The sequence below is a fragment of the Schistocerca piceifrons genome, chromosome 5, assembly GCF_021461385.2.
Source record: "Schistocerca piceifrons isolate TAMUIC-IGC-003096 chromosome 5, iqSchPice1.1, whole genome shotgun sequence".
NCBI classification, from domain to species: Eukaryota; Metazoa; Arthropoda; class Insecta; order Orthoptera; family Acrididae; genus Schistocerca; species Schistocerca piceifrons.
The window spans coordinates 393,499,102-393,516,612 of record NC_060142.1 but is presented as its reverse complement, the minus strand read 5'-3'; the positions used below and the strand labels follow the sequence as shown (position 1 = coordinate 393,516,612).

Genomic DNA, 17,511 nt, shown 5'->3' with positions numbered 1-17,511 from the left:
CCACACTCCTAAAGTGGTGTTCCGTTACCCACTCAACCTACACAACATCCTAGTCCATTCCTATGGCAATCCCACTCCCAGCCTCTTGACTTGACGTAGGAATCATACCCCATGGCAGATCAAGGCAACCCCATCAGAGGTCGGGCACCCTGTGAAAGCAGCCATGTCATTTACCAACTCTGCTGCAAACACTGCACAGCATTTTACACTGGTGTGACTATCACCAAGATGTCCATGGGGATGAAAGGCCACTGCCAGACTGTTGTCAAGAACAAAGTTGACCAACCAGTGGCACATTATGCAGCTAAGCACAACATGCTCAACTTCAAAGGCTCCTTCACAAACCAAGCCTTCTGGATCCTTCCCCCTGTCACCAGCTTCTCTGGGCTACACAGGTGGGAGTTAAACTTACAACACAACCTCCACCCTATAATCATTGTGGTCTCAATCTCAGGTAACCCACTGTCCCCAAACCTTCCACCCAACAGTTTCCCCTTCCTCCATCTGGTCATTCCCTCCAAATTCACATCCCCAGGTCGCCCGCACCATGTGCCACTTCCAACTGGCCACTACAATTGTGCAAGCCCATACACTTGCCACCTCCCCCTCCTGCATTCCCAGCAGGCAAACAGGAGCCTCCTTCTGTGCTGCTAGCCACTCAAGCACAGCCTCTCCCCTGGCCTCCTGCCTGCCTCTCCCTCTACCCACCGCACATGACACTGCCTCTACCACACCCAGTACACTTGCTGCAGAACAGCATTGGCACTGTTAGTCTAGGCAGTACCATGTAGGAGCATAGACATGTGTATGTGTTTGTGTGAGTGTGTTTGTGTATTTCACTCTAGTTCATCAAAGGATAACACTGAAAACTAGCAAGCTTGCTTTCTTTGTGTACACCTACCAACTCAACAGCTCTGCTTTACCATGAGCAGTCTCTTTTGACCTAAAGTATTTAAATTGTGCTGCAAAATCATTTAAGGCACATATGTAAGCAACACAACTACTGCCTGTACAACTTAGCCCTTTTATAAACAATATTTAAAAATTTCTCTCTACAGATCCACAATACAAATATGAAGAATACAAAACAACTAAATGTTTCACAGAAGTAATGAAAATATTAGACTCTGTCATTCTTCAGGATCCGGCTGCTGACTTTCACCCTTTGGCTGATCAACAGTTGTTGATGGAGCTTCTGAACATGCCACTTTCATGTCATCTGGCTTCTGAATTCCAAACATCCAATGATTTTCTGCAGTCTCTCTTCTTTGAGCATCTTTGCATGTATGAACTGATACTTCACACTCCTGTAATGACAAACGTTTATCTAATGACATCTTTTTTTATTGTTTTGTTTTATCATTTAAAAATATTAATTCATTTTGAAAAAGGTTTATGTGTGATTTTTATAACCTAAAAGATTTTTAAATAGTGCACTGTGCAGTGCATTTACTTAGAAAAAAAGGAACAAGAAACTGTAACTTCTCAAGCAGCACCAATCCTTACCTACACAGATGTGTTACTTTTTCAGAGTTTAAAAGACAAGTTTAATCCTGCATATTATAGACCCTTTTCACGGAGATGAAATTAGAATTAATTTAATACTTTCAGCTGCTGACGGGTGTTGATATATATTGATTTTCAAACATTAGGTTGGGTTTGCTGTGAAAACTTAATACTGTTATACATGACTTTTAAAATAATTTTGAGAAAACAGTGAGTACTAAGATTGGACTGTCATTTTCAATTTTGTATTTGTCACCGACAGCTGTAATGGTTCCCAAGGGCATGCAGCTTTACTGTATGGCTAAATGATGATGGTGTCCTCTTGGGTAAAACACTCTGGAAGTAAAATAGTCTCCCATTCAGATGGACAGATTAAAGTTAGATATAGAGGGAATTAGTGAAGTTCGATAGCAGGAGGTACAAGACTTCTGGTCAGATGAATACAGGGTTATAAATACAAAATCAAATAGGGTAATGCACGAGTAGGTTTAATAATCAATAAAAAAAAAAAATAGGAGCACAGGTAAGCTACAGCGAACAGCATAGTGAACGCATTATTGTAGCCAAGATCGACACGAAGTCCACGCCTACCACAGTAGTACAAGTATATATGCCAACTACCTCCACAGATGATGAAGAGATTGAAGAACTGTATGATGAGATAAAAGAAATTATTCAGATAGTGAAGGAAGACGAAAAATTAATAGTCATGGGGGACTGGAATTTGATAGTAGGAAAAGGAAGAGAAGGAAAAGTAGTACGTGAATGTGGCATGGGGGTAAAGAATGAAAGAGGAAGCTGCCTGGTAGAATTCTGCACAGAGCATAACTTAATCACAGCTAAAACTTGGTTTAAGGATCATGAAAGAAGGTTGTATACATGGAAGAGGCCTGGAGACACTGGAAGGTTTCAGACAGATTATATAATGGTAAGACAGAGATTTAGGTTCCAGGTTTTAAATTGTAAGACATTTCCTTGGACAGATGTGGACTCTGACCACAATTTATTGGTTATGGACTGTAGACTGGTTGGTTGGTTTGTGGGGGTTGAAGGTACCAGACTAAACTGTAGACTAAAACTGAAGTAACTGCAGAAAGGTAGGAATTTAAGTAGATGGGACCTGGATAAACTGAAAGAAATAGGGATTGGAGAGAGTTTCAGAGAGAGCATTAGGGAACGATTGACAAGAACAGGGGAAAGAAATACAGTAGAAGAAGAATGGGTAGCTTTGAGAGATGAAATAGTGAAGGTAGCAGAGGATCAAGTAGGTAAAAAGAAGAGGGCTAGTAGAAATCCTTGGTAACAGAAGAGATACTAAATTTAATTGACTAAAGGAGAAAAAATAAAAACGCAGTAAATGAAGCAGGCAAAAAGGAATACAAATGTCTCAAAAGCGAGATCAACAGGAAGTACAAAATGGCTAATCCGGGACGGTTAGAGGATAAATGTAAGGATGTAGAGGCATATATCACAAAGGGTAAGATAGATACTGCCTACAGGAAAATTAAAGAGACCTTCAGAGGAAAGAGAAGCACTTGTACGAATATAAAGAGCTCAGTGGAGTCGAAAGAGGACGTAGGTGAGGATGAAATGGGAGATATAATACTGAATGAAGAGTTTGACAGAGCACTCAAAGATCTATGACAAAACAAGGCCCCGGGAGTAGACAACATTCTATTAGAACTAATGACAGCCTTGGGAGAGCCAGTCCTGACAAAACTCTACTATGTGGTGAGCAAGATGTATGAGACAGGCGAAATTCCCTCAGACTTCAAAAATAATATAATAATTCCAATCCCAAAGAAAGCAGGTGTTGACAGATGTGAAAATTACTGAACTATGAGTTTAATAAGTCACAGCTACAAAATACTAACATGAATTCTTTACAGACGAATGGAAAAACTGGTAGAAGCCGACCTCGCGGAAGATCAGTTTGGATTCCGTAGAAATGTTGGAACATGTGAATACTGACCCTACAACTTATGTTAAAAGAAAGATTAAGGAAAGGAAAACCTACGTTTCTAGCATTTTTAGACTTATGGAAAGCTTTAGATAATGCTGACTGGAATACTCTCTTTCAAATTCTGAAGGTGGCAGGGGTAAAATACAGGGAGCGAAAGGCTATTTACAATTTGTACAGAAACCAGATGGCAGTTATAAGAGTCGAGGGACATGAAAGGGAAGCAGTGGTTGAGAAGGGAGTGAGACAGGGTTGTAGCCTCTCCCCGATGCTATTCAATCTATATACTGAGCAAGCAGTAAAGGAAACAAAAGTTCGGAGTAAGTATTAAAATCCATGGAGAAGAAATAAAAACTTTGAGGTTCTCTGATGACATTGTAATTCTGTCAGAGACAGCAAAGGACCTAGAAGAGCAGTTGAACGGAATGGACAGTGGTTGAAAGGAGGGTATAAGATGAACATCAACAAAAGCATAATGAGGATAATGGAATGTAGTTGAATTAAGTTGGGTGATGCTGAGGGAATTATATTAGGAAAAGAGACACTTAAAGTAGTAAATGAGTTTTGCTATTTGGGGAGCAAAATAATTGACAATGGTCAAAGTAGAGAGGATATAAAATGTAGACTGGCAATGGCAAGGAAAGCGTTTCTGAAGAAGAGAAGTTTGTTAACATTGAGTATAGGTTTAAGTGTCAGGAAATCTTTTCTGAAAGTATTTGTATGGATCGTAGCCATGTATGGAAGTGAAACATGGACGATAAATAGTTAAGACAAGAAGAGAATAGAAGCTTTCGAAATGTGGTGCTACAGAAGAATGCTGAAGATTAGATGGGTAGATCACATAACTAATGCAGTGGTCCTGAATAGAATTGGGGAGAAGAGAAACTTGTCGCACAACTTAAATAGAAGAAGGGATCAGTTGGTAGGGTATATTCTGAGGAATCAAGGGATCACCAATTTAGTACTGGAGGGAAGCATGGAGGGTAAAAATCGTAGAGGGAGACCAAGTCATGAATACACTAAATGGGTTCAGAAAGATGTAGGTTGCAGTAGGTACTTGGAGATGAAGAAGCTTGCACAGTCTTAGGACTGGAGACCACTACAACAACACCTTTTTTTTAAAGGTTGGTGTTACCTGAGCTATTTTTAGTCTCGCTGGGAAGGTGCCTGATTCTATTACATTATCATTTTGTCTACACATTTTAATGCATTAATACTGCAGTCATCATGCTTTGTAAAGCTGGAGGATTTCAAAGACCGAATGATATTCATTACTTCTTTGCAATTTGTGGAGGGCTAGATGGATGAGGTCTGTTCAAAAAATTCTGGAACTTTGTCCACAAAATTTTTCTACAGTAACCTTTTACTTATTGTGGATAGTTTCCCACAAAATATTCTCCTCCACAATTGATACACCGCTCCCAACACTATTTCCACTTCTGGAAGCAGTCTTGGTACACCTCTTTTATCTCGTCCATCACTGCAAATCATCATCCTTTCAATGTGGTTTTCAGCTTTGGAAATAAAAAAAGTTCACAGGGGAGTACAGTGGATGAGGCAGCACAGTTATTTCGTTTTTTGTGCAAGAGTCGTGCACCAACAGGGATGAATGTAAGGGTGCATTTTCATGATGCAGGAGCTGTGAATTGTCTCGCCACATTTCAGGCTGTTTCCTTCTCACATTTTCTCATCCTTCTCACCTTTTCTCATTGACATCACAACATGTACCTGTGGCATGAATTCATGATGAACCTTCAAACTCAAAGAAAGCTATCAGCAAGGCTTTGACATTTGACCTGACATGATGAGCTTTTTTGGGTCTTGGTGAACCTTTCCTGACCCATTGTGAAGACTGAACCTTGGCCTCAACATCATAACCATAGACTGTCTCATCATCAGTTATGATTCGCTAAAGGAACATGTTCTCATTTGTGCAATCCAAAAACTCTTCACAGATTGCAAGGCAAAGGTCTTTCTGGTCTTGAGTCATGATCTGTGGGACGAACTCAGCAGCAACATGATTCATTCCAAGATGCTGTATCAGCATTTCATGACATGATCCTGTTCCGGCATAACAATAGGTGCTGGCATGACGATCAAATGGAAGAGCAGAGAGGGCTATGAGATGACGTCAGCCAGTAGTATGCTGACGACCCCTCTTTAGGTTGACACCAAGACAGGAGCGGCCTCTACACAAAGAGAACATAAGTGTCTCGCCACCTAGCTGGAGTGGAAGACAAGCCATCATACAAATGACTTATGAATTGAACTGTTTTGCTTGCATTGAAATTGTATATACTAAAGGACATTGATTATACGCATGTCGCCAATTGCTTGTGACACACCTTTGTGAATACACAAAGTTAAGTATTGTCAATTTAACTTACTGTAATAAACTCCATTAATACGAGTTGACTGAATTGTTGTCTATCGATCTGAGAAAATAGCTTCCTAGGCACCCTATACTGGACGAGTGGGCAGAACACAATATTGACGACGAGGATTCAAACACCACGTGCCTCACAGCCACTGAATTTTCTTTTGTGTTTTGCTGGTGCCTTAATTCTCTTTGTCTTTCCTTTGCAAGGGTGTTTACTTGCTTTAACAGTCTCTTATCACATTTTTGCTAATCAGTGTTTTCAGGTGGGTGTTGCAGAAATTTTCTTTGCTTTTGTACTCATATTTCTTGCTTGCCTTCTCTGTTTATTGCGTTTGTCTCTTCCAACATGCCCACCCCACATACCCCACCACCTGCTCAGGTGCCACAGCTGCCAGCGTTAGATGCAATGCAGCTAATACAGATGTTTTAAGCAGAGCCAGCAAATATCCTCACTGCTAAACATGGTACAGTAGCTCTTGGTGAACCAAACTACTAATGCAGCACAAGCACCACCTACAGCAGCTCCAAGTGCTATAATGCCTTTTCGGCAGTTTCATGAACAAGAAGAGGAATGGTTCGAGTGGTTGCAACAGTTTGAAGCCCACAAAATTGCTCACAAAGTACCAGGTACTGTGAAGCTCCCATATTTATCGTCCACAGTAGGAAGTGCAATGGAGACTCACTCAGAAGTTATTTCCTGGTGCCACTCTGAGTGAACTTTCATACGATCAGGTTGTAGATTCGCTAACTATTATGACCAACAAGCGAATGTGGTAGCAGCTAGGTATCGATTCTTTAATTGTAAAAAACAGTCAGAACAAACTTATGGTATGTGAGTAACAGATTTGCAGAGTATGATGAGGAAATGCAAATTCAAATGTGCTTGTGGTGCTTTATATTCAGATGTTAAGTTGCGATCATGTACAATGTAACTGATGTCAAACTCAGAGAACAGATTTTGATACATTCTGATCCATCATTTCAGCAAGTAGTGCAAATACTAGATCAGTACGATTCAGGTATCCTGTCAGCAGATAAATTTGAGCAGCCAACAATTTGTCAGGTTGAGTCCCTCGTTTGCGACTGGCCCATTTGGCAGCAGCAGCTTGCACTCACCATGCCGCATAAACAACACCACATAAGCAGCTTGCTAATCAGGTGGCTACACAGGTGAACAGAATTGTCATGCCCTCGGTGTTATTCATTGCACAAATCCCAAGACTGCCCCTCTCAACAAACACAGTGTTACGCCTGTGGCAAGAAAGGGCATGTACAATCCATATGTGTGCAACAGAACAAACATAAGAATTTGGCCCACTCACAAAAATCTAGTCACAAGGCCCACATTATTAATGCAGTATAATCAAAATCTGCAACAGGCATTAGCAAAACTAGTAAGCGAGCAGTTTCTTCACTGCTAAGCCAGTCCAACAAACTTTATGTTTATTTGCTTCTTTGTGGGAAATGTGGGAAATTTAAGCTGGACACAGGTGCCTCTGTTACATTGATGAATCATCACACATATGAAATGTTAAACTCCCCACGTCTGTCCAAAACTAGTATGCAGCTGACAGCTTGTAATGGACAAGACAGTACCTTTTCCAGAAAATGTACTTTGCTTGCCAAGTATCGCTCGCATACGCAAACAGTAACTTGTACAGTGCTACAATCACGCAATTGTGAGAACATATTTGGTCTTGATTCCTTTGATTTGTTTGGCTTTCACATTCAGAACAATGTGTTGCCAGTGTCTGCATTCCATGCAAAAGACAGTGTAGCTAGCTTGCTGAAAGAATTCCCAGAACTCTTTTCTGAAGGTTTAGGTAAGGCTAACAATTTTGTTACACATATTACTCTAAATACAATGCTCAGCCAAAATATTGCCATGCCAGACCTGTTCCCATTGCATTACAGGAAAACATCACTGCTGAACTTAAAGAATTGCAAGATAGCAGAGATATTGTGCCCATACAAGTTAGCCAATGGGCAAGTCCACTGGTTTTGCTCCCCAACCCTTCAGGTCACATTCACCTCTCTGTTGACTGTAAGTCTATGGTCAACCCACAAACTGTGATTGATACTTACCCCTTGCCACACCCAGAGGATATCATGGACAGATTAGGCACTGGTTGCTACTTCTCAAAAACTGATTTGTACGACACATATCTTCAAATAATGCTTGATGAAGAATCTCAAAAAGTGTGTGTAGTGAATACTCATTTGGGCTTGTTTAAATATTTGTGTTTGCCTTTTGGCAGTGCTTCCACACCTGCCATTTTCGAATGGTATTTAGAACAGCTGACTGCTCAAGTGCCAAACTGCTCAAACTATTTGGACAATATTGTTGTAGCAGGTCATACACCTGAAGATCATATTACAAATTTGTGTGCTTTTTTTATGTGTTATCTGATGCAGGACTAAAGTGTGGACTGGACAAGTGTGATTTTTTTAAACCTGAGCTGCAGTATCATGGTCATGTCATAAACAGTTAAGGTGTACAGCCCCTTCAGTTACATTTTTTAGCCATACAAGATTTGCCAGTTCCTTGCAATGTCCCAGAAATGCAGTCAGTCTTAGGGAAATGAACTATTATATTCGGCTCATACCGAATGCTGCACAAATCACAGCTCCATTGCACCTCTTGCATCACAAGAATGTTCCCTTTGTTTGGACAGACAAGTGTCAACAAGCTTTTCAAAAACTTAAAGATGCATTGCTCAGTGATCAATGCTTAGTTCACTTTGATCCTGACAAATCAGTTGTACTGCAAGTTGATGCTTGATCTTACGGAATCGGTGCAGTGCTTTCACACAGAATTGGTGATACAGACAGGCCTATCATTTTCACATCAGAAGTGTTGTCCAAAGCGCAGTGTAACTATTCGCAAATTGAGAAAGAGGCTTTGGCTATTGTGTAAGGTGTCACCAAATTCCACCACTATTTGTATGGCAGAAAATTCTACTTAGTAACGGATCACAACCCTTTGCAGTCCTTGTTTCATCCGACAAAACCAGTTCCTGTACGAACTGCCCAAAAATTGCAAAGATGGGCTTTGTTGTTATCTCAATACCAGTACAAGATTGTGTATTGTCTGACAGTGCAACATGGTAATGCTAACACACTTTCTCGTTCCTGTGATTGGCCCTGATTCAGACTTGGAAACTTCTGCTGCACCTTGTTGCCACATCGATGCCCAGGATTCTGAATTGCTTCAATCTTTTCCACTGAACTGCAGGAAAATTGCACAGGACATGGAAGCTGATTCAGATTTGAGCATTTTGCTTACATACATTTGCACATCTTGGCCTCGTTACTTGCATAACATAAAGAACTCTGTTAGTGTGCTGATGGTTTGTATGTTGACATAGCCTCACTATACAGAAAGGTGTGATTCTTGTACAAAATGGCAGACGGCAGTCATGTGTGTTGATCCTACAGCTTTGCAAACAGAAGCGTTGCAGTTATTTCACCAAGGACACTGGGGGACTGTTCATGGGAAACAGTTAGTGCGTCGACACTGTACTTGGCAGGGTATGGACACCCAAAAAGAACAGATGATGTCACAGTGTCACGCATGTGTGGAAAATCAGTCCACTCCACCACAAAAATTCTCTGTTTGACCTAAGTCACAATCACTATGGCAATGTGCGCGCATGGACTTTGCGGGACCTTTTAGGAACACTCATTGGTTGATTGTGGTTGACTCATATAGCAAGTTTCCTTTTTCTGTGCCAATGAATGTGAAAATGTCACATAGCACAATTCAGGTGTTATCCTCTATTTTTTGCCTCGAAGGTTTACCTGAAATCATAGTGTCAGACAACAGCCCTCAGTTCCAGTTCATGTCAAATGAATGTGAAACATTCTGTGAACGCAATGGCATACAGCATCTAACTAGTTCACCATTCCATCCACAGTCAAACAGCAAATTGGAATGTTTTGTCAGAACCTTCAAGCAGCAGTTGGCCAAACTTCGCTCCACAAACACCAGGGATCAAGCATTGCAACTGTTTCTCTCCTCCTATCATTTGCACACACGAGATGGACCATTGCTGGCGGAATTGCCTCAAGTCTTGTCGCCATTGAGCTCTACTCCACATGCTCCACTCTCCTCAGCATCCAGTGCCCAAGGAAGATCACAGGTATTGCTTTGCACTGCATGATATTGTGTTTTATAGGGTTTTTAGTGGCAGCAGATGGTGGGTGCGGGGTGAGATAGTCTGACGACTTGGTGCTTGCATGTATCTCACTTCAGGTCCATACGGATTGCACCATCGACATCACAATCAACTTACCACTGTCACGTGCACAGTGATCCTTCTGTGTCTCTTTCCCCCTGATTCATGTATTCCGAGGACACTGTGGCCACAGGAGCCACCAGAGGGTGTCATCACGACATCGCGGGACGACCCCATGGAGACTGAGCCTTTGCCTCCTCTGCCTCCTCTCATCCGACTGATGGAGCTTGACCCACACACACCACAACAGCCGATGCCTTCTAAGTCAGGTTATTGGACTCAGGAGGTAAATGCATACCCTTCTGGTCATTTTCCAGGGGACATTTCCAACAGAGTGAAGGCCGGATGGCAGGGTATGGCTGGAAGCTTGACATCCCCTGCAGTCACAGCTTCCTGTCCATTGAAGCATCCATACTCCTGCCTCCCCTGCTGTTGTTGCTCTCCCTACATGACAATGGGCTGTTGCTTTGGGGAGAGGAATGTTCCGGTGTAACGACAAGTGCCGGCATGATGATCAAGAACGGAAGAGCACGGAGGACTGTGAGACAATGTCAGCCAATAGTATGCTGATGAACCCCTCTTTAGAATGACATCAAGACAGGAGCGGCCTCTACATGGAGAAAATATAAGCACAACGCCACGTAGCCACAGGCAGAGTGGAAGATGAGCCATCATACAAACACTATAGCAGTGATTTATGATCTGTATTGAATGAATAGAAACACTACCAGGTGCTAACTTTGTTTTGTTCACAAATTACAGAAATCTGCAATAAACTGCAAGTGAACTGCAGTTTTAGAATTTGCATGGAAATAGAAGTTTTCGAGCTAATACAACTGTAAGCAAGTTTCCATGCAACAACAAGTTTCCATCCAACATCAGCACAAAATATTACATATAAACAGGAGAGAAATATGTAACAGAAAACAGCATTCAAATCAACTTTTGAGACTAGCTCTTTTTTCCAGCAACAGTACATACAGTCACACAAACGTTCACACAGACACCCCAAAAGAATACTCCCACTGAAGAACCCACCACAGGTGACACAACAATGTCAAAGATTCTTCAAAAAGTTTATTATGAAATCCAAAAAACACTGCTCATCTACTCCGATAAATAACAATCTGTGATTGGGAAGCTGAAAATCACTGGCTGAATACCATTGTTTGTAAACAAACAGGTTGGTCACACAAATTAAAATGCTAGCAAAATTCAAACTAAAGCAAAATTCAACTAAATGTTCAGTTTCTCCATCAATGCACAGAGTTCAAGTTCCACAGGTTCAAGTTCTTCCACCTAGGTACAGACTGAAGTGTTGGCAGAAGTGCCAACACCGTGTTGCTAAAGGAGGCCGAAATGCATGCTTTTAAGCTCATGCAGATTGGCATGAGGTCTGGAACAGTTAAGGGAATTAATAGTAGCAAATAAAGTACAAAGTTGATGTTATACTTAACTTTAATCCATAATTGGAGAACATCGGTCTGACGGTACAGGCATCACATGATAAATATCAAATGCTATGGCGCCTTGCTAGGTCATAGCAAATGACGTAGCTGAAGGCTAAGCTAACTATCGTCTCGGCAAATGAGAGCGTATGTGTCAGTGTAGCATCGCTAGCAAAGTCTGCTGTACAACTGGGGCGAGTGCCAGGACGTCTCTCTAGACCTGCCGTGTGGTGGCGCTCGGTCTGCAATCACTGACAGTGGCGACACGCGGGTCCGACGTATACTAATGGATTGCGGCCGATTTAAAGGCTACCACCTAGCAAGTGTGGTGTCTGGCGGTGACACCACACAGACTTAAAGTTCCCTTGGAACAGTTTACAGCCAATGTACTACAAGATCAATTCAAGCGAAGTTTTATGACATCCACAGTCATGAAGACAGATCCATCAATGGCACTGTCGTGATACAGGGCACTGTCCGTATCAATGGTGACTGATTGTCAGCAGAAGCAGTGGTGGTAGTGTCAGCATGGGATTGATGTCCAAACTGAAGTCCTGGCTTAGAGTGAACTGCTGACAGATGGCCATGTGCCAGCCTAAATATTGTCTGGTGGCAGGATATCTTGTGATCTATTTTTGGTCATGTATATTGCAGAATTGGGCAGGTTTCTACGACCCGCAATCTCTGGCAGCACTGCTTGGGCTGCCTAGAGCAAACTGGGAAATCTACTTTACATTGGAGGCTGGTTATCATGTGCTAATGTGCTACACCACACTGTAAACATCGCACTAAAATTGTGTGATTTCTCTGTAAATGCAAGCCCGAAATCACATAAAATTTCTCTTTGACTGGGAGGTAAAATCACATGGAAATTACACTGTTTATATTTTAATGTTTGCTGGTATCCAAATAAAATGGACAAAAACATGTTTTGTAGTGCTCTCTCCATGATAACAAGAAACCAGTGTTGAGTGCTGAAATGGTCCACCACGCTCTGGATCAATTCAGACAATGAGATGCAGTTGTCCGATTTTGACTGCACACTCTCTGATGTGGCATCATCCCTTCCAACACTGTGAATGCACTAGGTCAGTATTTTTCTTTGAAATTCCATGTAACATGTTGTGCAAGAGTAGAATCTGAGGGGTTTTTGAGGCGTGATTTCAGTAACGACTCCATGGGAGAGTGGTTAGCTACATTGAATGCCGACTGGCAATACATTGGCCCATTTAGGTTCATGCTGCCACCAACATGATTCTTTTTATTTCATTTTGCTCCTTGCAGCCTTAAAAAATTGATCATGAAGTTTAAATATATTCAAACAGTTCAATCTATGCATGTGAAAATTAATACATTCAATTTAGTTACAATTACTCTGCTTGTAAGTCAAAAGACTATAGATGGTCGTAAAAAAGGTAAGTATATGAGTAAATTTAGCATGAAAGTTTTTTTCCCTCTTTATAGTGGGTACCACAGCAATGAGTTTCTTAAAAGAAGGTGGCATTTTCCACTTTTTCTGTATAAATTGTATTTGTTCGTGACTAGTTTCAGCCTTCTGGCCATTAGAAAGCTATGCCTTACACACTGAAACATTGGCTTTCTTGTTAGTTTGAGAGCATTTGTGGACAAAAATGAATAGAAAACACAAATTTAAAGATTCTGTCATTTCAATATGCAAGAGTGAGGCATATTTTTCTATTACAGAACCACAAAATCACTTGAGAAATTGCCTAGAAGGCTGAAACTAGTTACGAACAAATGAAATTAATACAGCAAAAGGGGAAAATGCCACCTCCTTTTACTATGAAAGTGTTTTCTGTAGATGGTCTGCTAAATAGACCCCTTTCCAGTAGATCTTAGGATGAGAATATGAGATCTAAAGAGTTAGGTAGATCTCTCATAAATCTAATAACAGGGTGATGTGAGTTGAGGCTCACTGATTTGGCTCAAACTATGTGAATAGAAGCAGGTAGATGACCCTTAAAGTTCCTAGAATATGTCACCTGAGTGGGCCATAGGAAGAGGTAAAATGCTCTCTAAAATTTTATGCCTAGAGTATGAGTAAATTTTGAGCATCAGATGTTGAAACAGTGTGGTAGCAAAATGGTTAATAGTGTAAACTAAAAGTTCACAAGATGGGATTCAATTCCCAGTAGTTCTATCATTTTCGCTCTTTCATTTTATTTTATTCTTCACAATGTTAAATTATTAATCAGAAAATTTAAAGATACATGCAATATTTGGAAAGTAAGTACTGTTTTGGAAAAAAAATCATAAAAACATTTTTTCAAACTGAAATCTATTTTTCCAAGGAAGAACATTTCTTAAGCTCCTTTTCTACATAGTTGCCACTATTCTTCAGATATCTGTCATAGCAGGAAAGCAACTTTACTATGCCCTCTTCATAGAAAGATACTACCAGTGAACGCAGTTACTGCTGAACACTGACAAAGTGCCTTCCTCCAAAATTACCCTTCAAGTTCAAGAACAAGTGGTAGTGTGAAGGAGGGAGATCAGGTCCATATGGTGGGTGATTAAACTGCTCCTAACTGAATTTGTGAATGATGTTTGAGTGACACCAGCAGAATGGGGACGTGCATTGTCATGAAACAGCACAATGCCTCAGCTGAGCTTTCCATGCCTTTTGTTTTGAATTGTGTACTGAACTTTTTTCTATGTTTCACACTGTCATACCATAATGATGGTTCCACCTCCGGGAAGAAACTCAATAACCACAAAATGGTGCAAGAAACATCCTGCGTTCAGCAGTGGCTGTCTTCACTGGAGGCATCTTCCTATGAAGAGGGCACAGAGATGTTGGTTTCCCACAGTCACAAATGCCTGAACAATGGTGGCAACTATGTAGAAAAATAGTTTAATAGTTTAAGAAAGATTCTTTCTTGTAAAAATAAATTTTGGTTTGAGAAACATTACTTACTTTCCAGACATTCATCATATTTAAATAGTTCAGTTTATGTAAGTAAAATGAATATATCCAATTTAATAATGATTTACTATCCCTGTAAGTCAAAAGGCTACAGGCCTCCACTGGTTATTTATACAGAAATTACAGGCCAGGCGTCAACAAGGTTGAGAGTCATCACAATGAATAACTGACTCTGCAGTCAGTCTCTAAAGATCATATCATTCTCTGACAACACATCACTGGAATGTGGTATGGAGAGGCATTTTCTCATCAATCTGCTCTCCCAGATGTTGAGTGCACCCTGTTCCAGCCTTTCCAGAAAGAAAAAACACCTGAAAGTACTGGGAATTGAAACCAACTCATCTCTGTGACTCTCAGACATGCTGATTGCTCAGCCTATTGAGGTGCACCATATCTATTTGGCACAGACATTCCCATAAAAAAAACTTGCTTCTGCTGCCAGTCTCTCTCCCCTTTAACTTCAAGTTGTTACTGCCATACTTAGCACTCCAGTTTTCATCTAATACTTAAGACTTCTAACAAATCCTTGTGCAATAGCATTGTCTGCAACACTTCCTTTTCTTTTATTTGGCAAAGGAACCTTGACTAAAAGAACAATTTATTCTGGCAGCTTCTGCAAGAGTATACCAATTTCTACAAGTAGATGGTTTTTCTGTCTTCTTTTGATCACAGTTATCTTCTAAAGTTTCTTGTTGAAAAATATTTATTCTGTCAGGACAGTGATCTATGTTACTAAACAGCTACAATGGTCACCCAGTTACAGTTGCAGGTTGTGTATCTAATGGCTTCAAGGGGCAGCAAAAATTTGATTTTCAGTGTTTCATTTCATTACTGACCAAATTTAAAAATGTAAAATGCTTCCATAATTTACACATTAAGTGGTATACTCTTAATTAAGTGTTTAACACAATAAGACAAGTATTAAATTGATTTAGGAGATGATGTGTTGTACAAAGATCACAGGATTGAAAATACAGTCCCATGTGAAGTGAGGAATACGATGAAATCAATACTGAGTGTCATCACCACTGTTGGCTATAGCTGCTGCTACACACCTTGACCTTGGCGTTGAATCAAAGAGGCTCTGGAAATGATGTTGGAGTATAGCAGCCCATGCCACTTCCACATATTGCCAAAGTTGATCTGGTGTAGTAGCAGATGGTGTATCCCAGGCCAGTCATTCCACAATCATCAACTAGAAATTTTTGATAGGCGAGAGATTGAAAGAACAAGGAGGCCAAGGCAAAAATGCAATACAATGGACGATGAAGATGTCTCGAACATTGTGTGCCACACGTGATCGCGCATTATCTGGTTGCAATGTGGCCACTGGCAAGCTCTGAAGGTATGGGGCGACAACAGGCTCCAACATTTCAGAGATGTGACACTGACTGGTTGGTGTATCTGCAATGTGTATTATGGGGGTATGGGAATGGAATCCAATAGCACCCCAAACCATGTTATTGGATATAGGGCCAGTATGGCGATGCATAAGACAACAGTCCAACAATCTCTCAGAATGGTGTCTCCAGGCTCTAAGCCGACCACTGTGGTGATGCAGGCAGAATCAGGATTCATTAGTAAACACAATGTCATTTCATTTGGTTATCCATGTCGGTCATTCATCACATCATTGCCAGTGCAAACGCCTTTGGCATTGACTCATTGGTAAACACAGTAATGGAGGCCTTGTGAACAGTCCACTCTGCTGCTAACAACATCGAGTGGTAAGTGCGGACACTGATTGTTGTGTAACAGACAAAATTGTTGTACTATAGTTCATGATGTGGCAAAGTAATCCATTACTGCCACATACACAATATGCCTGTTGCCACATGCAGGAACGCAATGAGGTGCATGCGATTGGTCCTGTTGGTCCATCATTCCCTCCTGCATTAATTGATTACAAATCCGCATCACAGTTGCTTGGTTCTCTCTGACATGATCATCAATTTCCCTGAAGGATAATATGCAATCCCTATAAGCAACAATATCCCAGTAAGCAACTATTCTTTCTCAGTCAAACTATGAAATTTGCTTGAAAGATGCTCAATGTCTTCTGCAAGGTATACTGAAGCTGCTTACACAAAACAACTGAACGAAAGAACAAGTCCAGTATGCCCACACGGCTGCCTGTTGCCCCTCTATACAGTGCTTGCAGGTGGCACTACTGGTGCCGTGATATGTGCCTATGCTGAAATGTGTATCTCTCATCGCTGCAAAGGCATGCTGTGAATTTCACCTGATTTGGCTGCTTCCTTCAGGGTGTTGCATCTTGGAGGGCCAGCAGTGTACAAAAAAGTATTTCCTCTCAAGCTTAAAAAGAAACACACAGAGCCACTAATACTCCCAATCCTTCATTATGGTGATGCTATTCTCATACGACTTTTATATGAGAGTTCACATCGGCTGGAATTGGCAATGAATGCTTGTGTGTAATACATTTGTGATGTGTGCGTATCACTTCTGCCTATAAACAAAATATCATCATCTTGATCACTGTACTCCTTATTTATCTTCAACCATTACACTAATATCTGAAGGAAAAAAACAGCAGAAACACCTGTTCTCAAACAAGTAAAATCCTCTCTGAATCACTACACAATACTGCCCTGTTCTTCAGATCATTTTCTGTATCAGTAACCTGACTTTTGAACAATCTTCCCCAAAATATTACAAAAATTAAAATCTGTTTGAATTGCTAATGAAACACGTTCTATCACAATAGCTATCTCTTCTGCAGCTTAATCTCATCAACCCTTCCTCTTCCACCACTTTTCCCTTCTCTTGTCGACAGAGTTCTCTATTGAGATCATCTTATTTCCTAGCAGCCATTGTTAATTTCATTTCAATCTTCCCCTCTTTCATCATCGATTCCAGATCTTCTAATACAAAACACACTACACAGGTGCTAAAGTAGATAATAAGATTCTTAATGGATCCATTATTTTATCATTATTAGTTTTACTCCTATTATTCTTAGTCTATTGACAATTATTATTATTTATCAATAATGCAAATTATTATTATTG

The 17,511-nt window shown here is 40.6% G+C and overlaps 1 protein-coding gene across 1 annotated transcript in view; it reads right to left on the bottom strand.

Moving 5' to 3' along the window:
* Positions 1–819: 819 nt before the first annotated feature.
* LOC124799023 (cilia- and flagella-associated protein 161-like) overlaps positions 820–17,511 on the bottom strand; it is a 200,651-nt gene continuing 183,959 nt past the window's right edge. Inside the window, exon 7 of the mRNA XM_047262560.1 lies at positions 820–1,307. Coding sequence (XP_047118516.1) covers positions 1,131–1,307 — 177 coding nt within the window. The 3' untranslated portion in view covers positions 820–1,130. The remainder of the gene's footprint in view (positions 1,308–17,511) is intronic.